The sequence below is a fragment of the Nelumbo lutea genome, chromosome 1, assembly GCF_056320005.1.
Source record: "Nelumbo lutea isolate HS-2025 chromosome 1, American lotus-T2T, whole genome shotgun sequence".
In the NCBI taxonomy this organism is placed as follows: Eukaryota; Viridiplantae; Streptophyta; class Magnoliopsida; order Proteales; family Nelumbonaceae; genus Nelumbo; species Nelumbo lutea.
In genome coordinates, this window is record NC_142684.1 from 85182425 (window position 1) to 85201609 (window position 19185).

Consider the following 19185-nt stretch of genomic DNA (forward strand, 5'->3'; position numbering starts at 1 on the left):
GGTTCAGCACTCAGTCCACCCCCTCCAACGACCCAAGCTAGAGGATTGACAATGCTCCAATCTGCAACTTACCATGACACGTTCCAATCTGCACCTCCGATTAAGTAACACTCCTTCAATTTCTTTTTCTTTATTCTTTTTAGATTTTTCAGGAACAGGGATAGGCTACAAATTGTTGAAACCTTTTCGAGATCTTGCTTTTAGTGCCGTGGAATCATCTAAGCAAGAGAGCAACTTGGCTCACATAATGGATTCCAATAGAGGGCTGCGGAGACACCAATAGCTTGCTTCTGTTCTCTCCTCGTAACTATAATAGGGGGAATACTCTTTTTCCAGTGGGAGGTAGAGTAACATGAATCCAACACCCCAGCAGCACTCAATGGAAGCTGCGTGTCACGAACCTGCACTTGGGATCTCGTGGTAGGACGTGGGAGCTGGAGAACTTGACTAAGAAGCGGTACTGGTAGTGAAGGGAATACTTCTTCCTATTTTGACAGAGTGCTTAATCACGTTGGATTAATTCGAGAAAACCCAGACCTAAACTAACTTTTGTATTGAGAGATAAAAAATTAGATATGCTTCCTTGAAAATAGACTATTACGAGTAAATGGGAGTCAAAACTCCTTGTTACGAGCAATTATTGACAGAAAAAAATAAGAGATAAAGACTAAATGATAACAACAACAAAAAGAAAAGTGATAACAACTTAAATAAAAAAGAGTCCTGCTCCTAGTCTTGCTCTTATATTCTCAATGGGTTCCTGACATCTCCCTCCAGGCCCGGCCCCTTGACACAGTCCATGTTCTCATGGGCCATTTCTGGAAATTGCCGTAACAACCAATTCAAATCCTTCCAATTTGCATCGGCAGGGGACTGATTTTTCCAGTGAACCAAGGCTTGGTGGACCTCATGTTGGATGTGACGATCAAAGTATTGCTTGGGGCTCAAGAAGTTGAGCTTCGGGAGTTTCTAGGTAAGCCGGTATTTTATGCTGCTGAGCTATAGTGGTGGGCCCAATGTGTTTCTTCAATAGGGAAACATGAAAAATGGGGTGAATACGAGAGCCTTTAGGAAGTTCCAACTGATACGCCACTGGGCCCACTCGACTCAACCTTGAAAGGCCCATAGAAGCATGGTGCCAGCTTAAGATTTCTTCTAGTAGCTACTGAAATTTGTCGGTGGGACTGCAATTTGAGGTAAGCCATCTCTCCTACAGTAAATTCTACTTCCCGGTGATGTAAATCACAGATGCGCTTCATGCGAACTTGATGAGCTTTTCTCATATGTACATGTAGCTGTTTAACCACTTGATCCCGATCCGTCAAGGCTTTTTCTATTGCTTTAGGTTTGGTAGTTCCCGGTACATATGGTATGAGAGAAGGTGGTGGGCGACCGTAAACTGACTCGTATGGGGTTGTCTTGATGGTAGAGTGCCAACTTGTGTTGTAGCAGAATTGGGCCCATGATAGCCATTTGCACCAGATCTTGGGCTGAGAGCCCACAAAGCACCACAAATACATCACTAAAGTGCGGTTAGTAGCTTCCGTTTGTCCATCCGTCTGAGGATGGTAGGCAGAACTAAGGTTGAAGTGAGAACCTTGCCGCTGAAATAGCTCCTGCCAAAAAATGCTGGCCGATGTGGGGTCCCGGTCACTGACTATAGATTTGGGCATACCATATAATTTAAAGATGTTGTCGATGAAGATCTGGGCAACTCCTTGAGCAGTGTATGGATGGCTGAGGGTGAGGGTAATAAAGTGTACAAATTTACTAAGCCGGTCAACTACCACAAAAATGACAGATTTTCCATAGCAAAGAGGTAACCCCTCAATGAAATCCATGGAGATATCACTCCATATGAGGGAAGGAACAGGTAATGGGTGTAAAAACCCAGCTGATGTGCTTGCTCCCCTTTCACACGTTGGCATGTTTCACAAGATTTAATATACTCTTTGACATGGCGTTTCATGCATTTCCAATAGAAAGTGTTTCGTAATCTGTGGATGGTTTTCGAGTAGCTTTCATGGGTAGCATTATGGTATTGGGCCAAGATGTCTGGAATTAATTCAGATCCCTCCTCCAAGTAAATCCTACCCCTAAAAATATAGTAATCCATCCATATGGTCCCAGGGTTCCACTGATTCCCGTCTCAAGTAAGAGTCCTATTCCTAATCTTGCTATCTTGCTCTTGTATTCTCGATGCTTGACCACATCCCAGTCAGTCATGATGGGTTTGTGACACTGTAATTAGATTTGGGCCTATGACCGAACACTGTTCATCGCATGGGGCCCGATCACCTTATTCAGCCCATCTGTGGATATATTATTGGATCGAGAGATTGGAGGTTGTGGGATAGTACCAAGTTGCACCAAAGGGAGGATTTGAGGAGCAAAACAGAGGGATGGTTTGAGGATTTGAGGAGCAGCAGATGATTGATGGTGGAAGAAACAACAACGACAACGATGAACATGGGCAATCGGTGAGAACCGTTCTACAATTGATCGATAGTGTTACTGCAGTGGAAATTCATTTGCACTGATGCAAAACTATGGTAGTGCATATTTGCTTCAAGTTTTGATTTATTTTTTTGTTTCAAATTTTACTTTGTTTGATTGCATTAAAAATGAAGTAAATAAGATCCAAAGTAGAATCAAGTAAAGTTCAAAACAAAATTAAACCAAAATTTGCATTTTTTTTTTTCATTTACACTTCCATACATTTGTACTGATGTAAATAAAATTACACTGCAACCAAACACATCATTAATTTTCAACCAAAATGGTGAAAAGAAACCAAAAAATAGTGAAGGACAGGAGAGAAATAGGGGCGGAGGCCAGAAAGGCATGTAGACAGGGTTGCTTCGTTCAAGCTCATTTGATGGAATGCAGTTTGAACCTCCCACCTCCTAACTCATAACCATGCATCTCATATTTGTATCACTCATTTATATATTTAATTATAGTTTTCAGATTGGTATCACTCATCTTAAAACTTTTCATCGGGTTTTATTTAGAAAATTTGAAGAATAGAGAAGGGTAAATCTAATATTTCATTTTTTCCATTATTACTTAGAAGTATTTAAGACAATAATAAGCAGTGAGGGTAGAGTTAGTCAATTTGCTAAATCATAACATAATGTTATACCTTTATCCTTTGCTTTGCTTGTGCATGTTCGTGGGATATGCCCTTACACCATACATATACCTTAATTCTTAAATAATTAATCAATATAATTTATGTTAATATTTATAAATATATAAATTTTAATAATCAATTTTAACGTTATTTTTTAGACATCCACACTAAGAAGAGAAAATCTAAAGCTAAAAATCAAAATACAATAATTGGTTTAATCATTTATCAATAATCTTTCGAACTAGTGATCGGGTTCGTAGCTCATTTGGACTCTCAGATACGAGTCTATGAATTTGTATTCATTCTTGAAGACATTTATTTATTTTTGTAGAGAGGAACTTCTCCTGAGGTCCACTAGCCATACCACGAGTTCGGATTTCTTGATGTGCAGATGTGGCCATGTGGTCAATGTTATTTTGTTGTCAGCAGATCCACAAACTCTACCACAAAGAACTTGCGTATCTGTGGCATGTAGGTTTGAGAGTACCAACTGGTTCAGTTTGTAATATATGTGGTTGGTTGTAGTCTTGTAGAGATTTGGACCAAATTGCACTGTTACCGAGGTTTGATTATTCCAGTGGTTTTTGGAAAATTTTTACCGGTAATTGTTGCAGAGTAATGATTAATGAAAATAGTGTTTGATTCCATTGTTTTGTCTGAAATATGGCGCCAATTTAGAGTTTGAAACTTTATTTGGTTAAATCGTTTATTAAATATACATTTTTCGATTTGTGGAAGAATCATCTGTTAGGAGAAACTTATTTTTAATGTTTTCTCTAACACCAAAGCGTTTTTATTCATCTTATATGATGCCTAATGGCATCTAATGGTGCATCACTGTCAAACAAACTTTTTTTTTTCACATTTTAAGATAAATATTATACAAAATATTTATTAAATAAATACCAGCAAAAACAACCCCAAAATATTATTTGGTGGAAACCGGAAAGCACAAACAGACTAGTATCAGCACAAAATTAATACACTTTGCATTACCAAAAAAAAAAAAAAAAGAAAAAAAAAGAAAAAATGCTTGAGGCCAAGGTGTCTGGAGCTTCCTTTCCTCTTCATTACAAGGGAAAAAAATTTAGCTATTGGGGCCCAACAGGTAACAACTTATGAATTTTTGAAAATGACACGTTACCATGAGAATGGATAAATTAATAATTACATCTTATATTTTGATTAAATACCAAAGCATGGGCGAGAATAGGTGAGCTGCCCAGAACGTGCCCAATCCAGAAACTGTCTCAACCATGGTTTTTAAAACTGAACTGGTGATCGAACCGGTTAGGGGTTCAGTTACTGGTTCGAATGGTCGACATGTTTTGACAAAAAAAAAAATTTAAATTGAAAAATGGCCAAACGGTTAATTGACCAATTCAACGGTTTACTGATCAAAATCAATGATTTTGGGGGAAAACGGAACCAGTCAGGTGACCGGTTCCCGATTTTTCTGGTCCGGTCCAGTTTTGAAAACCATGGTCTCAACAGCCTATGCTATTGGGCCCCAACAGCCAAAGTTAATTCTCTCTCTCTCTCTCTCTCTCTCTCTCTCTCCACATATATATATATATATATATATATATATATATATATATATATATATATATATATATATATATATATATATATAACTAGCGGGGACCCTGTGATATATGGAAAAATCTAAAAGATTTAATAATTTTATTTATTATTAATTAATATTAAATTAATAATCAAATTTTTTTGTTAATTAACTAAAAGTATTCAATGTTATTGTTAATTTCTAAAATTTTAATAATTTTATTTTAATTTAATGTTGATTTACATAAAATAATTATTGTTAATTTAATATGAACAAATAATTTTTAATAAATTTAGTTTTATTAAGAATTTATAGTAATTTTAATAATTGTTATTATTTTTAAGTGAAATTTTGATTAACTTTAAATAAATAAAAAAATTACAAAAGCTAACATTTTTATTAATTTCACTAATAATTAACAATTATATAGGAATGACAACTGGGTGGGGCACCCCATCCTTGTCCCTACCCTATAGTCATGACGCTCTACCCCATCCCCGCCCCATGCCAGGCAGGTTCAAGGCAAGGCAACCACTCAATGTCGGGGCAAGGCACCCCACTCCTTATCAAGGATGGAGAATCCTCATATTTCCATGGCCCGTCCCTAGTATTGGGAGGGTTCAAGTAGAGGTGTAAATCGGGTTGTGTTGGTCCGAGCCTTGGGTCAGGCCAGGCTGCGGATCGGGCCAAGCTATGAGAGGTATATTTAAAAAAAATTAAAAAAGATGTTTAAATTTTTATTTCATATGATTTTTTATGTATACAATTGTTTATATATACAATTAGACCTATTCATGGGCTAGGTAGCCCGACGGCCCGACCTGACTTGACCTGTTATTTTTCAAGCTTAGACAAAATTTCAGGCTGAGCTTGAGCTCGGGCTTGCACATTTTCTATTGATAAAGAGGCCAATGTTAATTATAAAACTATGATTTTTTACAAATTAATTTTTTTATTTAAATTTATTTTAGTATAAAAAATATATAACATTTCTATATATATTAATGTAAAATTTGTTATTTAAATATATGCATATAACTTCCAAGTTGAGTTTATTAGGGGTTGTTTAGCTTGGGCCTTATCCGCTAAAGCCATCATTGGACTCCAAAAGTTTGATACCCTATAAGACTTCCGATTTGATTATCCCTGACAAATTTATAGATTTAATTGCTTGAGCCTGCAAATTTATAGAAAATAATTGCTTGAGCCTACAAATTTATAGATTTAATCGGGTTAGGTTAAGTTATAAACGATTTGTTACTTTTTATTATTAATTATTAAAGTATTGTAATTATTAAATTACTATATTTATTTAAAATACAATAATTTTGGAAAACTATCATATTTTAAGAAATATTGCTAATTTCGTGGCTAAAACCAATTAAATGTAATATTTTGGTAATTAAATATAACTTTTTGGTGATTAAATGTAATTTTATACTATTAATAATTAAAATACATTATTTTTTCATTATTATTCAATATTTTTTGCAATAAAATATAATTAATTTAATTTTTTAATTATTTTTAGTATTTTAATTAAGCTTTAGGTTTTCAGAATTTTTAGAATTTTTAATTAATTTTTGGTGTTTTCTCATTACTATTCAGTAATTTTTGCATATGAGTATTTTTCAATAATTTTCAGTATTTTCATCATTTATTTTTGCATATTAGTCACAACAAAATTAATTTACATTTGCTTTCAGTAAAAATAATTAACTAAATAAATACCATAGTTAAAAAAATTCAGCTAATTTTCAACATTTTTCAATAATTTTTAGCTTGGGTATTTTTCATAATTTCTGTTATTTTTTAATAATAAAGTAATATTAATTGTGCATTTAATTATTTTTAGTAAATACCCTTATTAATATAAAATATTGTTAATTTGTAATATTTTTTAATTATTTTTAGTATTTTAATCATGTTTAGGTTTTTCAGATTTTTTTGGGTTTATAATTAATTGTTGGTATTTTAAAACTATCAATTAATATTTTTATTAGTGTTTATTAAGTTCTCAACTCATAAGTTATCTAATAATATTATTAAAACTATTAATTAATATTTTTATATTTAAATTTCTTATTTTTATTTGCGTTTATTAAGTTGGATTTTTAAGTGGAATTGAAACACATTTTTAATATTTGCCAAGTTTTGTTAATATTTATTTTTAGTGAAAGTTTAGTGGATTTTTAAATTAATAAAATTTTGATTGTTTAACCTTAACCTATTTATATTATTTGATTTATATCATGGTTTTTAAAGCCAAATCGGACCAGAAAAACCGAGAACCAGTCAGGTAACCGGTTCCGTTTACCCCATAACCGTTATTTCGCCAAAACCCATTGATTTGGTCAGCAAATTGTTGACTCAAGTGGTCAAACCGTTTGAATCATCCAACGGTTTGAATGGACTATCCATTTCATTCGAATGATCGGACCGTTTGACCCAGGAACCAGACCTCTGATCAGTTCGTTGGCCGATTCGATTTTAAAAACCTTGATTTATATTATTACTATTCTCTCTCTCTCTCTCTTAAATCCAATAACATGGGAAATTGTCTAAACCTCACCATTTGTTTTCAGCATTTCTCTTAAACTTGCCACAATTTTTCAAAATGTCTAAAACTCACAATGTCAGTAAGTTTTTATTTTTCAAAACTCACCTTCCGTTGGTACACCATTAGTGTTTCTTAACAGAAGTCTCCACATCAGCATAAATAACAATTTTTATGACCAAATCACCATTGAATGGCGAGTTGGAGGAAAATGGTCTTTTTCATTTTTCAATTTTCATTTTTTTACATTTTTAGTGTTTTGTTATAATTTCTGTTTTTTACATTTTTTCTATTTTCTACCATCTATAAAATTTCCTGTATTTTTTGTTATTTATTTGCAATTTCTGTGTTTTTTCTATAATTTTTGTTTTCTTCTGCAATTTTTATTTTCTGATTTTGTTATTCAATTTCTAGAGTTTCTATAATTTGAAAATAATTTTTTATTTTGTGTGCAATTTCTATAATTTTTATATTTTTTGTAATTTGTATGTTTTTATATTTGAAAATATTTTTTGAACTTTTCTTTTTTTTCACGTCTAAATATTAAAATATATGTATATATTTATATTTTTCTATGAAGGTTAAAATGATTATATATTAACAACTGTTAGTCTCTTTAACATCAAGCTAGTGACATGGCGAATTTTAGACGTTTTGAAAAATTGTGGTGAGTTTAAGAGAAATACTGAAAACTCATGGTGAATTTTTGACAATTTCCCTAATAACATGCATTAAAAAAGAGGCATTGTAAAACCTAACGGTCTCTCTCTTAAATGTCTTTTCTAAATGTAATAATAAGACGCATTAAAATAAGAGGCCTTAGAAAACCTAAAGGTCTCTCTCTAGTATGTGCAGCTTTATTAATCTAATCAAGATAAGCAATAATTACTATTTTATATTTTTAAAACAAAAGAAAATAAGAAAAAAATATAAAAGATGGAAAAAATATAAAAAATGGAAAAAATAGATAAATAACTTCTCTCAAAGGAGACATGCTAACATTGACCGTCCAATTTTACCGAACATACCAACTGGCCACCACTCAATTGGATACAACTATATATTTTATTGGGGTCATGATGTTTCCAAAATGTTTGTTTCCAAAATACAGTTCTATTGTCTCGTGGATAGGAGATCCGAATTCTACAAAATTGGCCGATGCCAATGTCACAGTAGTCACAACCAGTGGAGCGTTCAAGCAGCAACTGCCGTCGATAACAAGATAAATTGTCTATTCCAGCATGTGAACTTCTTGGACAAACACAGAAACAGTTTCATGTGGTTCTTGAGAAGTTGCGAGGAAACCTAAGTTGATAAGCTTTAGAACTTGTGCTTTCAAAGCCCAAAAGCCCCAATTTTAGGGTGTGTTTTTGTGCATAAAAGTGTTTTTTTCTTGTGTGTGTGTGATGTGCCCATATCATTGATCGCCATGTTGACTCCTACTAGTTCTATGACTACTAACATGAATAGGGTTGCAAGTCGGTTTGGGTTAGGTCGGGTTGAGGCCAACCCTAGCCCAACCCTAAGTTCTAAACCCCAACCCTAACCCTAACCCTAACTAAATTCCCTCAACCCTAACCCAATCTTCTTCCCATCCCTTAAAACCTCGTAGAATTTCTCGATTTTAGATCACTATATATATTAATCCTATGTTTCATTGGTATTTGTTTGTTGACGTTTTTTTTTTTTTTGTTATTGTGGTACAAAATTCAAAAAAACAAGTGTTAGAAATGACTATAGTTTATTATGAGTTATGACATATGATAGATCTTTTATGGGCGACAAACAACAGATAGGAGATGAAGAATAAAATTTTCAAAAACATAAAATAATATTATTAAGGTTTTAGTCTTTTCGATAAGGATAAAGTGAAGTGATTATCTTAAAAGAAATACATGATACTATGTGGTGGGGGCTACAAATATCATGCATCTAAACAAATCAATGTATGTTATATATTACATATAACATATATTTATATATAACATGTAATATAGAGTTAGGTTCGGATTGGGTCGGATTGCTTAAGAGGTCAACCCTATCCCAACCCGAAGTAAAGTCAGGTTCATGAATTTCAACCCTAACCCTAACCCGAGCATCAGCCCGACCCAACCCAACCCAACTTTTTTTGGACTGGGTTAGGTAGGGATGGCAATTTCCCCCCTAAAATTGGGGGTTCGCCCCGCCCTAAATGGGGTAGGTTTTCCCCGACCCTAAATGGGGATGGGGCAGGGACGGGTTTTGTATATAATTCTCCGAACCCGCCCCAAAACCAAAGGTAAAATTAGTAAAATATCTCTAGGTTTAACATTGATATTTAAAATATCTCTAAGTTTTCCCTAAATTCTTAAAATCCTAGAATCACATAATTCCATTTTTGAAGTACCCCCAAAGTATTATAATTCAATTCCTAAAATACCCCTAAATTCCTATATTATGTGTAAATTGTCTACAAGATAAATAATTTTTAAGAAATTGCCTTGGAGTGGGAAAATTTTGGGTATTACTCATACTCGACGGGGAGTCGATACCCCGCCCTGAACCCACCCTGCCACTGGGGACGGGGCTAAGTATCTTGACTACGGGGCAGGGACGGGGAGGGGGTGCCCTGCCCCAAACCCGCCCCGTTGCCATTCCTAGGGTTAGGGTTGGGTTCGGGCCAACCCGACCCAAGTTACAGCCTTAAACATGAACAATGTCCAACAAGGACGTGGGTCAGTCAGGAGATCAGTTCAAGGTAATGTACTGTTGGATGTTTCCAAAACAGTGGCCTCTGCAGCAGTTGGTCCATAAATTGGATTTTTTTTTTGGGTTACTATTCTTTTGGTTTCTAGCGATTGCTCAAGTAAGGTTTGAAACCGTAATACAGTCTAAAGGATTACTATTACTATTATCATTGTCACATACAGAAACAGGAATTGTCACATATACACCTTTGAAGCTCTATGATTTGTTTAATACAGTAGAATAGCAGTTATACATATAGTTCAAAGGGTGTACAGAACCTCAATATCCTCATGAAACAGACCTTCATTTCAATTTCATATACTAACCAGGGACGAGAAGCCTCCTTCACTATAAAACAACCTGTTTTCACATCTCAACAATGCTTTCACAGTCAAATGGGCCCTTCCGTGCAATTTCACTCATTTACTTATCTGGAAAAAGTACATATATGTATAAAATGAGAAAATGATATACTTTTTTCTTTTCTGTCCTCCCCCCCCCCCCTCCCCCCTTGCTAATAGAAAAAAATTATTCAAGAAAAAAATAACTACTAAGCATGAGAGGATATGATTGAGTTAACCAAACACATCTTTACCTTCTCCTGAACTTTTGAATTCCAAGCATCACTCTTGGGATTGGGAGCATACTGAGGGTCGCCAATAACATATGGAGGTGACTGAACAGAATTTTTCAGAAGCGGAAGCCTGGCTGCAGCATAATCATCATCACTATCATAATAGCTTTTCTGATCTGGTCCCATGCCTTTGAGAGCCATGGACAATAAGATTGATAATCCCTACAGGCGGAGAGTGCGGATGTTATTACCAAGTCTAGCATAGATGAAAAAGAAACCGATCCCCTACTACAGAATTCTCACGTTAAAATGCCTATCCAAATGGAAAAATTTTCATCACAATTCATAGCATTTAGTTTTCCAACAGAGTGCACTTGGAGACATTTCAAATCAGGGGACATGAGTATATCTTGCCAAAACAGAAAATAACAATGATCTGTCAAAGTTGAAGAAAAACTGGGAGCATCACCAATATGACCATATAATAGCTTATCTTAACTCATAAGCAAGTGATTCATTGCAATGTATAGTAAAGTAAGAAACCATCTATCCGATGGGCCTCAACTAAGAAATTCTTGCATATCATCATTAATTCATCCAATATGTGAATTATCTAAGTGGGGCCAACCAGTATTTCATTGAGATGACATGGGAATTGGGGATATCTGTTTGGGAATTCAAGTGAAATACAAATAATGGGACATCAAGTGATGGAGAAACAACATAAATAAATGGCAAAAATTCCTTTGCAGCATGGAAATTTTCAATTAAAAGGGATAGGAACCAAACAAGAATGGACAAAAAAAGAAGCAGCCTAGAAGTATCACCCGGGAACCTATAAATTGTTGTCAACCTATAAAAGTCAAAAACAGATTTTTGCCTATAGAAAAGTCCACTCAAAATTTGTCCAACATTTCATTCCCTTCCACCACTGTCACATGATAGAGGGCCTCTGAACTGAAAGACCAATTTCACACTTCCTTGTGTGCAAAAGCCTAGTGCACACTTGAATATTACTATATTAGCCATTGCCTCCAGTGAAAAACACGAATTCACATACCTGTGCGCACACAACAAACAAGCCTATCAATTTGCAAATATCAAAGTTTGATTTTATGAAATCCTTGAACTTGTCGAACTTCCCTGTAGGATCTTCTGGAAAGTCCTGATACAGGGGGGAAGACAATCAGAATAGAATCAACATAGTTTCCCTTATGGACAGACTATGAGAAGGAGAACAGGGATATGTAATGAAAGTATACCTCCTCCCAGTGATTGTTTAGAGAAACATCTACGGCTACTGCAGTTTCCAGTAGGAGAAGCAAGAAGACTAATACCATATACTGTGCCCGCTAAGGTCAGAAATAATTAATAATATTCAGTATTCCATTCAGCACAATAGATCTTTATGAAATTGAGTTTGTGTTTCTTGGAATTTATTGGTGCACAAAACAAACTATTTGTGCTCTAAAATGGTCTACCATGAAACCAATTTACATAAGATAGCAAAACAGGTATAGATACCAGGTATTCTGTTTCAAAAGTTGAAGAACTTACCATACTAAGTAAAATAATTAAATATCTATTGAAAAGATCAATATTATGCAAATCAATCATATTCTGCCAATGCATATTAAAATTGGTATTCCAACACACTCTCACCTTGCATGACAATAGGCACCATCTAATATCTAGCCTTGACAGTCATCAAACATGGCAATTGGATTTGCAATGCTGCTGGCCACTATGTTTCACAGTCCTAAAACAATAATTACTATGAACCAGTTTCAAGAAGAATTAGGGAGAAGGCCAAATAATTCCATTTCACTGTGGGCCATATTGAGCTAATATGAATGGGCCAGGACACAGTGCAGATTAACAGGATTGGAAGCTCTCAAGATATCTTGGATATTTTGCAATGTCACCATAAAATGTTCTTTCTTCAGTATTTTTTGTATGTTTATTTCCATTTATTCTGTTATTTATTTTTTTCCTCATCAGTTTTGGAAATTCCCTTGTGCGTCTCTGTAGTCTGTAGACAATTCTGAAAGGTTATATGATGAAATCTATACCATTCTCTCCCTCACAGTTTGTGTGAAAAGGTTGATTCAACTTCTTCCAGATGGATAGCAGGATTTAAGATGGTAACATAGAAGTTTACAATACAAGTTGGGATCTTCTGCCCTCTTTTTCCTGCACTTCCATTCAGTCTGTGACAGGAAAAATGCACCAGTCTGGATCCTATGAATACTGGCACAAGCCTCAAGAATAATTAACATTCTCTTAATACGAAAAGAAACATCTACCTAGAATTCACAGTACATCTACCAGTTCACTAAATCAATGTAGTTCCTCTCCCAGTTGCATGCACTGAGGCAGCAACTTGGGAGGATATAACATGAATGAAAATATTCTTATAAAACAATTAAACTGATATAGCAAACAAACAATCATAAAATACATAAAAGCAGTTAATGAAAAAATAAATAAGATAAATAAAAAATAAAATAAAAGGGAAAAGGATACACAAGAAAGGCAGTAGCCATTTCCGGTGTCTGCGGCGATATGACCAGTGCATGCAATCGCACACAATATGATTCCGATGCCAAAAAACCCATAGGTCAACCTGCATTTTTTGTGAGAAAAATGGTTTAGCTGATTTAAATATAAACAAAAAGTTAAGTGCATAAAAATGAAGAAAACTAGTTATTTTTCAACAGAGAACAAAATAAAAATAATTATCATCTGGTTGCAGCTAAGGTTAACATGCAGAAGCTGCAAAATGTAATATCTTAAAATCTTCTATTTCATAACAGCAATTAGAATAACCTACTCTCCTTTTAGTCAACCAGCAAAAGAAGAATAACCATCTACTCCCCAAAATCTGGCTAAAACAGCTCTTTTCGATTAATCAAAAACAAATTCATTCATCAAGAATATAAGCATCTAAAACTGATCAGTTCCCAAAATCAGGAAAGAATTAACACATCCAATATCCCTTAATCAAGCTCAAACCCAGTATAACAGATGATAGAGAAATAAAAGAGCAAAAATAAAAACATTGTTCCCATCAAAATTTTAGTGACATGCAGCATTTGCATTTCAGTGAAACCCATTTGCCTTTCAATTCACAAATGCGACTGTAATAGTTTACATCTTTCACGAGCTAAAAATCTGAAGAAGATAGCTACTGAACAATGAACCAATTAAAAAGGTGAATTACAACCATGACGACAAAGGAAGAAAAGAAGAGAGCTTCATGGAAAGTACGTCAATTACCATGGAGGAGAATTCAAGTCCCAGAGAGCAAACCCATCCCTTTGTTTCTGCCAAATCCTAAGCATCCAGAAAGAGTAGAGAATCATCGCTATTCCAACAACCCCAATAACCGAATTCACGATTTTGAGGAGACATTGGAGGCAACTCTGAAAGACTCTCCCCATCGATACCAAACCACCCACCAAATCAACACCTGAAGAATTACTACTTCAGAATCACTTCTCGCTGTATCTTACAATCGAAACTACAGCATCTATGGTTTCAGTCGATTTAGAAATTAAAAGAACTCACGTTATTTTTTTCCCCAGTGTTAAGACTTAGAGGTACTTGAATTTCTTGTATTTGGTATTTAAGCATCGAAAGGGATTCATACAACAGCTTCATCTTTTTCTTGTTGCAGGCTTCTACGGAACAAACACCAAGGAAGCTTCAATCCGACAGGAGATGGAAGGGTTTTTTTGACGAGTAGCGAAGTAGCGATGAATCATGGAGGGTTTGCCCCCAAGATTACAAATTCCTCTTGACGCCAAAAAAGCTTTTCAAAATACGAACAAAAGTACAAAACAACGTCGCTCACGTCATTCGCGTTGCGGAAACTATTTTCGCCATCCATGCGATTGTTTCGCATTTACACTTCAATGCACTTCAGATAAAAGGGTTAAGATATTACTATTTGTTATCCCGATACTGTGCTGTAGCGGTTATCACGTTTGGTTTACACACTAAAGGTCCCCAGTTCGAGCCTGGGCAGCAGCAAGGGATAAAACGTTTTTAATATAAAAGGGTAATAGGGGCGTAAATGGATCAGATCCGATCCTATTTGGATATTCTTGTTGGATTTTTTAATAGGATCTAATTCGGATTACCCCTATATCGGAACCATTATTTATGGGGATATTTGGAACCGTGGCCATTTTTCAAAAAAATGGTGCCTCATCAGATCCATATAGACGTTTCAATAAACGTTCATGTATCTCATTGTTTAGTTCAGCCGATTATTAAAAAATCGGGCATGCCTTGAAAACCGGGACCCCATCGATGTTGGTGTTTCATGCATCGGTGACCCGTTTCCCCCAACAGTTGACTGATGTGTACCTTATGTGGTACTTATCTGTCAGCACAAACATGAAAAACAGTGATGAAAATCACCTTACCAAATAGCATAGTGTTGCTTATTGCTTACGTGGTATAAGCATTTTTTTTTGTGAAAATGGGTCTTAGAAGGAGCGTTTTTTCTTGAAAATCGGTTCCAAAAAGCGTCCACGCTTCCAAACACCGTGTATATTATCGATCGAATTCAGATATATCCCAATCCGAATTCAATTCAATTTGATTTATTTGCATCCCTAGAAGGGTAAAAGACTTAAACCTCCCCTTGCCTTTCAAATTGGACAAAGACCCTTCTTGTTAGGTGATGCCATCAAATAAAGACCTCCCCTCCATTGGCAATCCTTTAGGCTTAGTTTGGAAGGAGTACAAATGCAAATATGTATAGTATAAATACATACAAAATATAAGGTTTTGCGCTCTACATATTTGTATTTGCACTCCTTCCAAACTGAGCATTAAGATCCATTTGCAAGTTACATCATATTTTTCAATCGGATCTAATTCGGATTACCCTATATCAGATCCATTATTTATGAGGATGTTTGAAACCGTGGCCATTTTTCAAAAAAATGGTGCCACGTCGGATCCACATAGGCATTTCAACAAACGCCCATGTATCTCATTATTTGGTTCAGCCGATTATTAAAAAATCAGGCATGCCTCGAAAATCGAGACCCACCGGTGTTGGTGTTTCATGCATCGGTGACCCGTTTCCCCCAACGGTTGACTGATGTGTATCCTATGTGGTACTTATCTGTCAGCACATACATGAAAAATGGTGATGAAAATCACCTTGCCAAATAGCATAATGTTGCTCACTACTTACGTGGTATAAGCATTTTTTTTGTGAAAATTGGGTCTTAAAAGAAGGGGCATTTTTTCTTGAAAATCGGTCCCAAAAAGCACCCATGCTTCCAAACACCATCTATATTGTCGATCGAATTCAGATATATCCCAATCCGAATTCAATTCAATTTGATCTATTTGCATCCCTAGAAGGGTAAAAGACTTAAACCATCCCTTGCCTTTCAAATTGGACAAAGACCCTTATTGTTAGGTGATGCCATCAAATAAAGACCTCCCCTCCATTGGCAATCCTTTAGGCTTAGTTTGGAAGGAGTACAAATGCAAATATGTACAGTATAAATACATAAAAAATATAAGGTTTTGCGCTCTACATAATTGTATTTGTACTCCTTCCAAACTGAGCATTAAGATCCATTTGCAAGTTACATCACATTTTACTGATTTTTTAAATCCAATTTTACTCCTTTTATGGTTCTTTACTTTGGCCTTCACTAAGAAAGCAACTCCAAATTTGGGCTTGGTTTGCACAACTAGTCTGTAGTTGGTATGTTAAAAGGCTTTTACATTTAGCTTTATCTGGGGGATTCATCTAGAAGAATTTTCCCTTGAGGCTGCGTTTGAAAATGATGCAAATGGAGTGTTAATACCGGTTCAGGGTAAATTTGCACTTTGGTTCATGTTTGCTTGTGTTTGGCAACATTATATTTATGCATTGACAAACGACAGACCAATGCATATTTACATTGATAATAAAATGTAAAAGTACATCAATAAAAATGAAGTAAATTTGCATTCAAGTGGGCTTTTGATAAACAAAAACATATACTTTATTGGAATTCATGTTTGCATCCATTACAGCTAAAAGTTTGTTTGGTAAGAAAGTAAATTTGTCAGTGCAAAACTAACCCAATTTTATAGTTTATATGAACCGTTTTACACTCTACATATTTGCATTCACACTAATTTGCATCGTTTCCAAGTGCAACCTCAAGAGGGTTTCGACAATGGGACTCTCTCTCACCTTATTTGTTTCTATTATGTGTTCTCCTTAAGGACCTCTCAAATTCTTATAAATTTTAGGAATTGGAACTCAATATATTATGCTGCAACATTACTCATTTATTCTTTGCATAAGACAATTATATTTTCACAAAAGCAAGCTTCAATGAAGGGTGGGACCTATTGAAGACAATTGAGGAGTATTAGAGTCTTTGGGCAGCAGGTGAACCTCTTAAAATTTGAGATTTTTTCTTTTTCAGTAGATGTGTTCATCCTACATTGAGGAAAATCATAGCTAAAGTTCTACATCTAAAAATAGTGTTCTCTCCATCTATCTATTGGAGCATTCCTACTTTTATTGGTAAATCAAAGAAGGAGATTATCTCCTATCTCAAATAGAGAGTTCAGAATAAAACTTCTTGGCACAAACAACTTCTCTCACCTACAAATAAGGAGGTTATTTTAAGCTATGTTTGGTTTGAAGGAAAATGTAAGAATGCCCATACAAGGTTTGTAAAGGTTTCCTTTTCTTTCCCTACTTCTTTTTTCTTTCAAACCAAACATAACCCTAAAGTCAGTTGTCTTAGACATTTCAAGATATACCATGTCTTGTTTCTTCCTACCTAAGGAACTCACTGATGATTTGGCAAAAGCCTAAAGAATTTTTGGTGGGGGAGTACCAAAAAATGAAACAAAATAAAAAACCCCGTTGAGATGGAAAAGGATTTGTAGAAACAAAGGGAATGGAGGATTAAGGTCATTCAGTCTTGACCTTTTAGCTAAATTAGCTTGGAGGATTTATATTAAGGAAGACTACTTGTGGGCAAGACTGATGAAATTCTCCATGGGGGTGTCAAGAAAAATGGTTCATGGGGTCGGAAGAGTGTTCTTGTAGGCAAAGTTCTTTTAAAAAGAAATTGGTGGGCCATAAGCTCTGGAAATGAAGTTGATATTTGGTTTGACCCCTGGATTCCGGGGGTTGAAGGTTTTAGGGTTATGGACCCAGGCTCAGGGTCCCTAGGTCATATATCTCTCTAACAGAATCTGGAACATGGGTCAGTTGAACTCCCCTTTTCCAGCTGTAATAGTTAACAGAATAAATGAAATTAGACTTTCCCAATTCCCTTGGAATGATTTTATGAGATGGTTGTCTGGCCCGAAAGGTTTTTTATCTGTTAAATCAACCCACTATATCATCACCAGCGGAGACTCCTCTGCTACCATCTCCATCCAGGTCCAAAAAAAAGTTATAGCACACAATTTGGTCTATCCAAGTGGATAAAAAAATCAAATCTTTCTCGTGGAAATGTTCTAACAAAGCCAAAAGGAGAGAATGGAGTGCCTCAACTCATCCCAATAAGCAACACAGAGGAGTAAGTTCGTTGTCTCACTAAATACTATTTGGTGATCAAAGTTAATTCAAATAGTGGCTATTTTTGGCAATAATAAAGCTTCTTTTGGAGTTATTATTGAGACTTCAGGGGCAAGTATATTGTGGGTTCTTGTGGATCTTCTTTCGCAGGATCGCCTTGCTTTTGCTCTAATTGAAAGGGGTTAAACTAGCTAGAAGACTGAATATTCCAAAAGTTCTTTTTGAGGAGCATTGCAAGGACCTTATGTTGGTCCTGCTTGATTCCAAGAAGGAAGTTCACTCCCAAATCCTCTTCCTGGTGAAAGATAGGGCGTTCTTTTTATGGATTTTGACAGTGGGAAAAGTAGGTCCATGGGATTTTGGTTCCCATTAACCAAGAATCCCATGTTCTTTTTTTAGATTAATGTGAGGATCAGGAAAAATTTATTTTTCTAGGTATCACTTACCCTATCTTCTAAGAGGGTAAATAACTTTTCCATTTGGGGGGGAATTTTCCAACACTTGAATGAGACAAAAATGCCCATTTTAATAATGAATTTATATGGATAAAATGGTCATTTCCTTTTTTACTTAGAAAATAAAAGAGCATGGATAAATACAATGTAAATGGTGCTATGGTGTAGTGGCTATCACGTCAGTCTTACACATTGAAGGCCCCCAGTTCGATCCTGGGCAGCATCAAATTAATATTATACTATTTTCGTGATGAGTCTTTTTTCTGACTTTTTTTTCATTCTTATATGAAATTGATATTTCCATCCTCAGCGTGTCGGTGCTGTGGTGTAGTGGTTATCACGTCAGTCTTACACACTGAAGGTCCCCAGTTCGATCCTGGGCAGCATCAAATTAATATTATACTATTTTCGTGATGAGTCTTTTTTCTGACTTTTTTTCATTCTTATATGAAATTGATATTTCCATCCTCAGCGTGTCGGTGCTGTGGTGTAGTGGTTATCACGTCAGTCTTACACACTGAAGGTCCCCAGTTCGATCCTGGGCAGCATCAAATTAATATTATGCTATTTTCGTGATGAGTCTTTTTTCTGACTTTTTTTTC

At 35.2% G+C, this 19185-nt stretch overlaps 1 protein-coding gene and 3 non-coding genes across 5 annotated transcripts; 3 read left to right on the forward strand and 1 right to left on the reverse strand.

The window, feature by feature from the left end:
* Window positions 1–10111: 10111 nt before the first annotated feature.
* Window positions 10112–14489, reverse strand: LOC148875838 (tetraspanin-19-like). 2 transcript variants are annotated; one of them, XM_088965479.1, is made up of 7 exons: window positions 14132–14484; window positions 13841–14033; window positions 13088–13187; window positions 11824–11904; window positions 11622–11726; window positions 10583–10783; window positions 10112–10418 (listed from the first exon to the last, which is right to left on the reverse strand). In XM_088965479.1, the coding sequence occupies exons 2-7, from the start codon at window positions 14002–14004 to the stop codon at window positions 10407–10409; spliced, it is 663 nt and encodes a 220-aa protein (XP_088821605.1). In that variant the 5' UTR covers window positions 14005–14033; window positions 14132–14484; the 3' UTR covers window positions 10112–10406. The 2 variants fall into 2 exon arrangements, with proteins under 2 accessions (XP_088821605.1, XP_088821604.1); XM_088965478.1 differs by having other exon boundaries at window positions 13841–14489.
* A 4247-nt stretch (window positions 14490–18736) lies between these two features.
* Window positions 18737–18809, forward strand: TRNAV-UAC (transfer RNA valine (anticodon UAC)). The gene has a single exon. It is a non-coding gene; the product is annotated as a tRNA-Val (tRNA).
* A 90-nt stretch (window positions 18810–18899) lies between these two features.
* Window positions 18900–18972, forward strand: TRNAV-UAC (transfer RNA valine (anticodon UAC)). Its single transcript has one exon. It is a non-coding gene; the product is annotated as a tRNA-Val (tRNA).
* Window positions 18973–19061: 89 nt separating this feature from the next.
* On the forward strand, window positions 19062–19134 carry TRNAV-UAC (transfer RNA valine (anticodon UAC)). The gene has a single exon. It is a non-coding gene; the product is annotated as a tRNA-Val (tRNA).
* The last annotated feature ends 51 nt before the right edge of the window (window positions 19135–19185 follow it).

Excerpts from the sequence above, each read along its gene's own strand:
- LOC148875838 (XM_088965478.1), bottom strand. The coding sequence starts at position 14,004 with ATGGGGAGAGTCTTTCAGAGTTGCCTCCAATGTCTCCTCAAAATCGTG. Across the intron at positions 11,905-13,087 it reads ATGGCTACTGCCTTTCTTGT|TATATGGTATTAGTCTTCTT; the intron begins GTATCCTTTTCC and ends TAGCGGGCACAG. Across the intron at positions 11,727-11,823 it reads TAAACAATCACTGGGAGGAG|GACTTTCCAGAAGATCCTAC; the intron begins GTATACTTTCAT and ends CCCCTGTATCAG.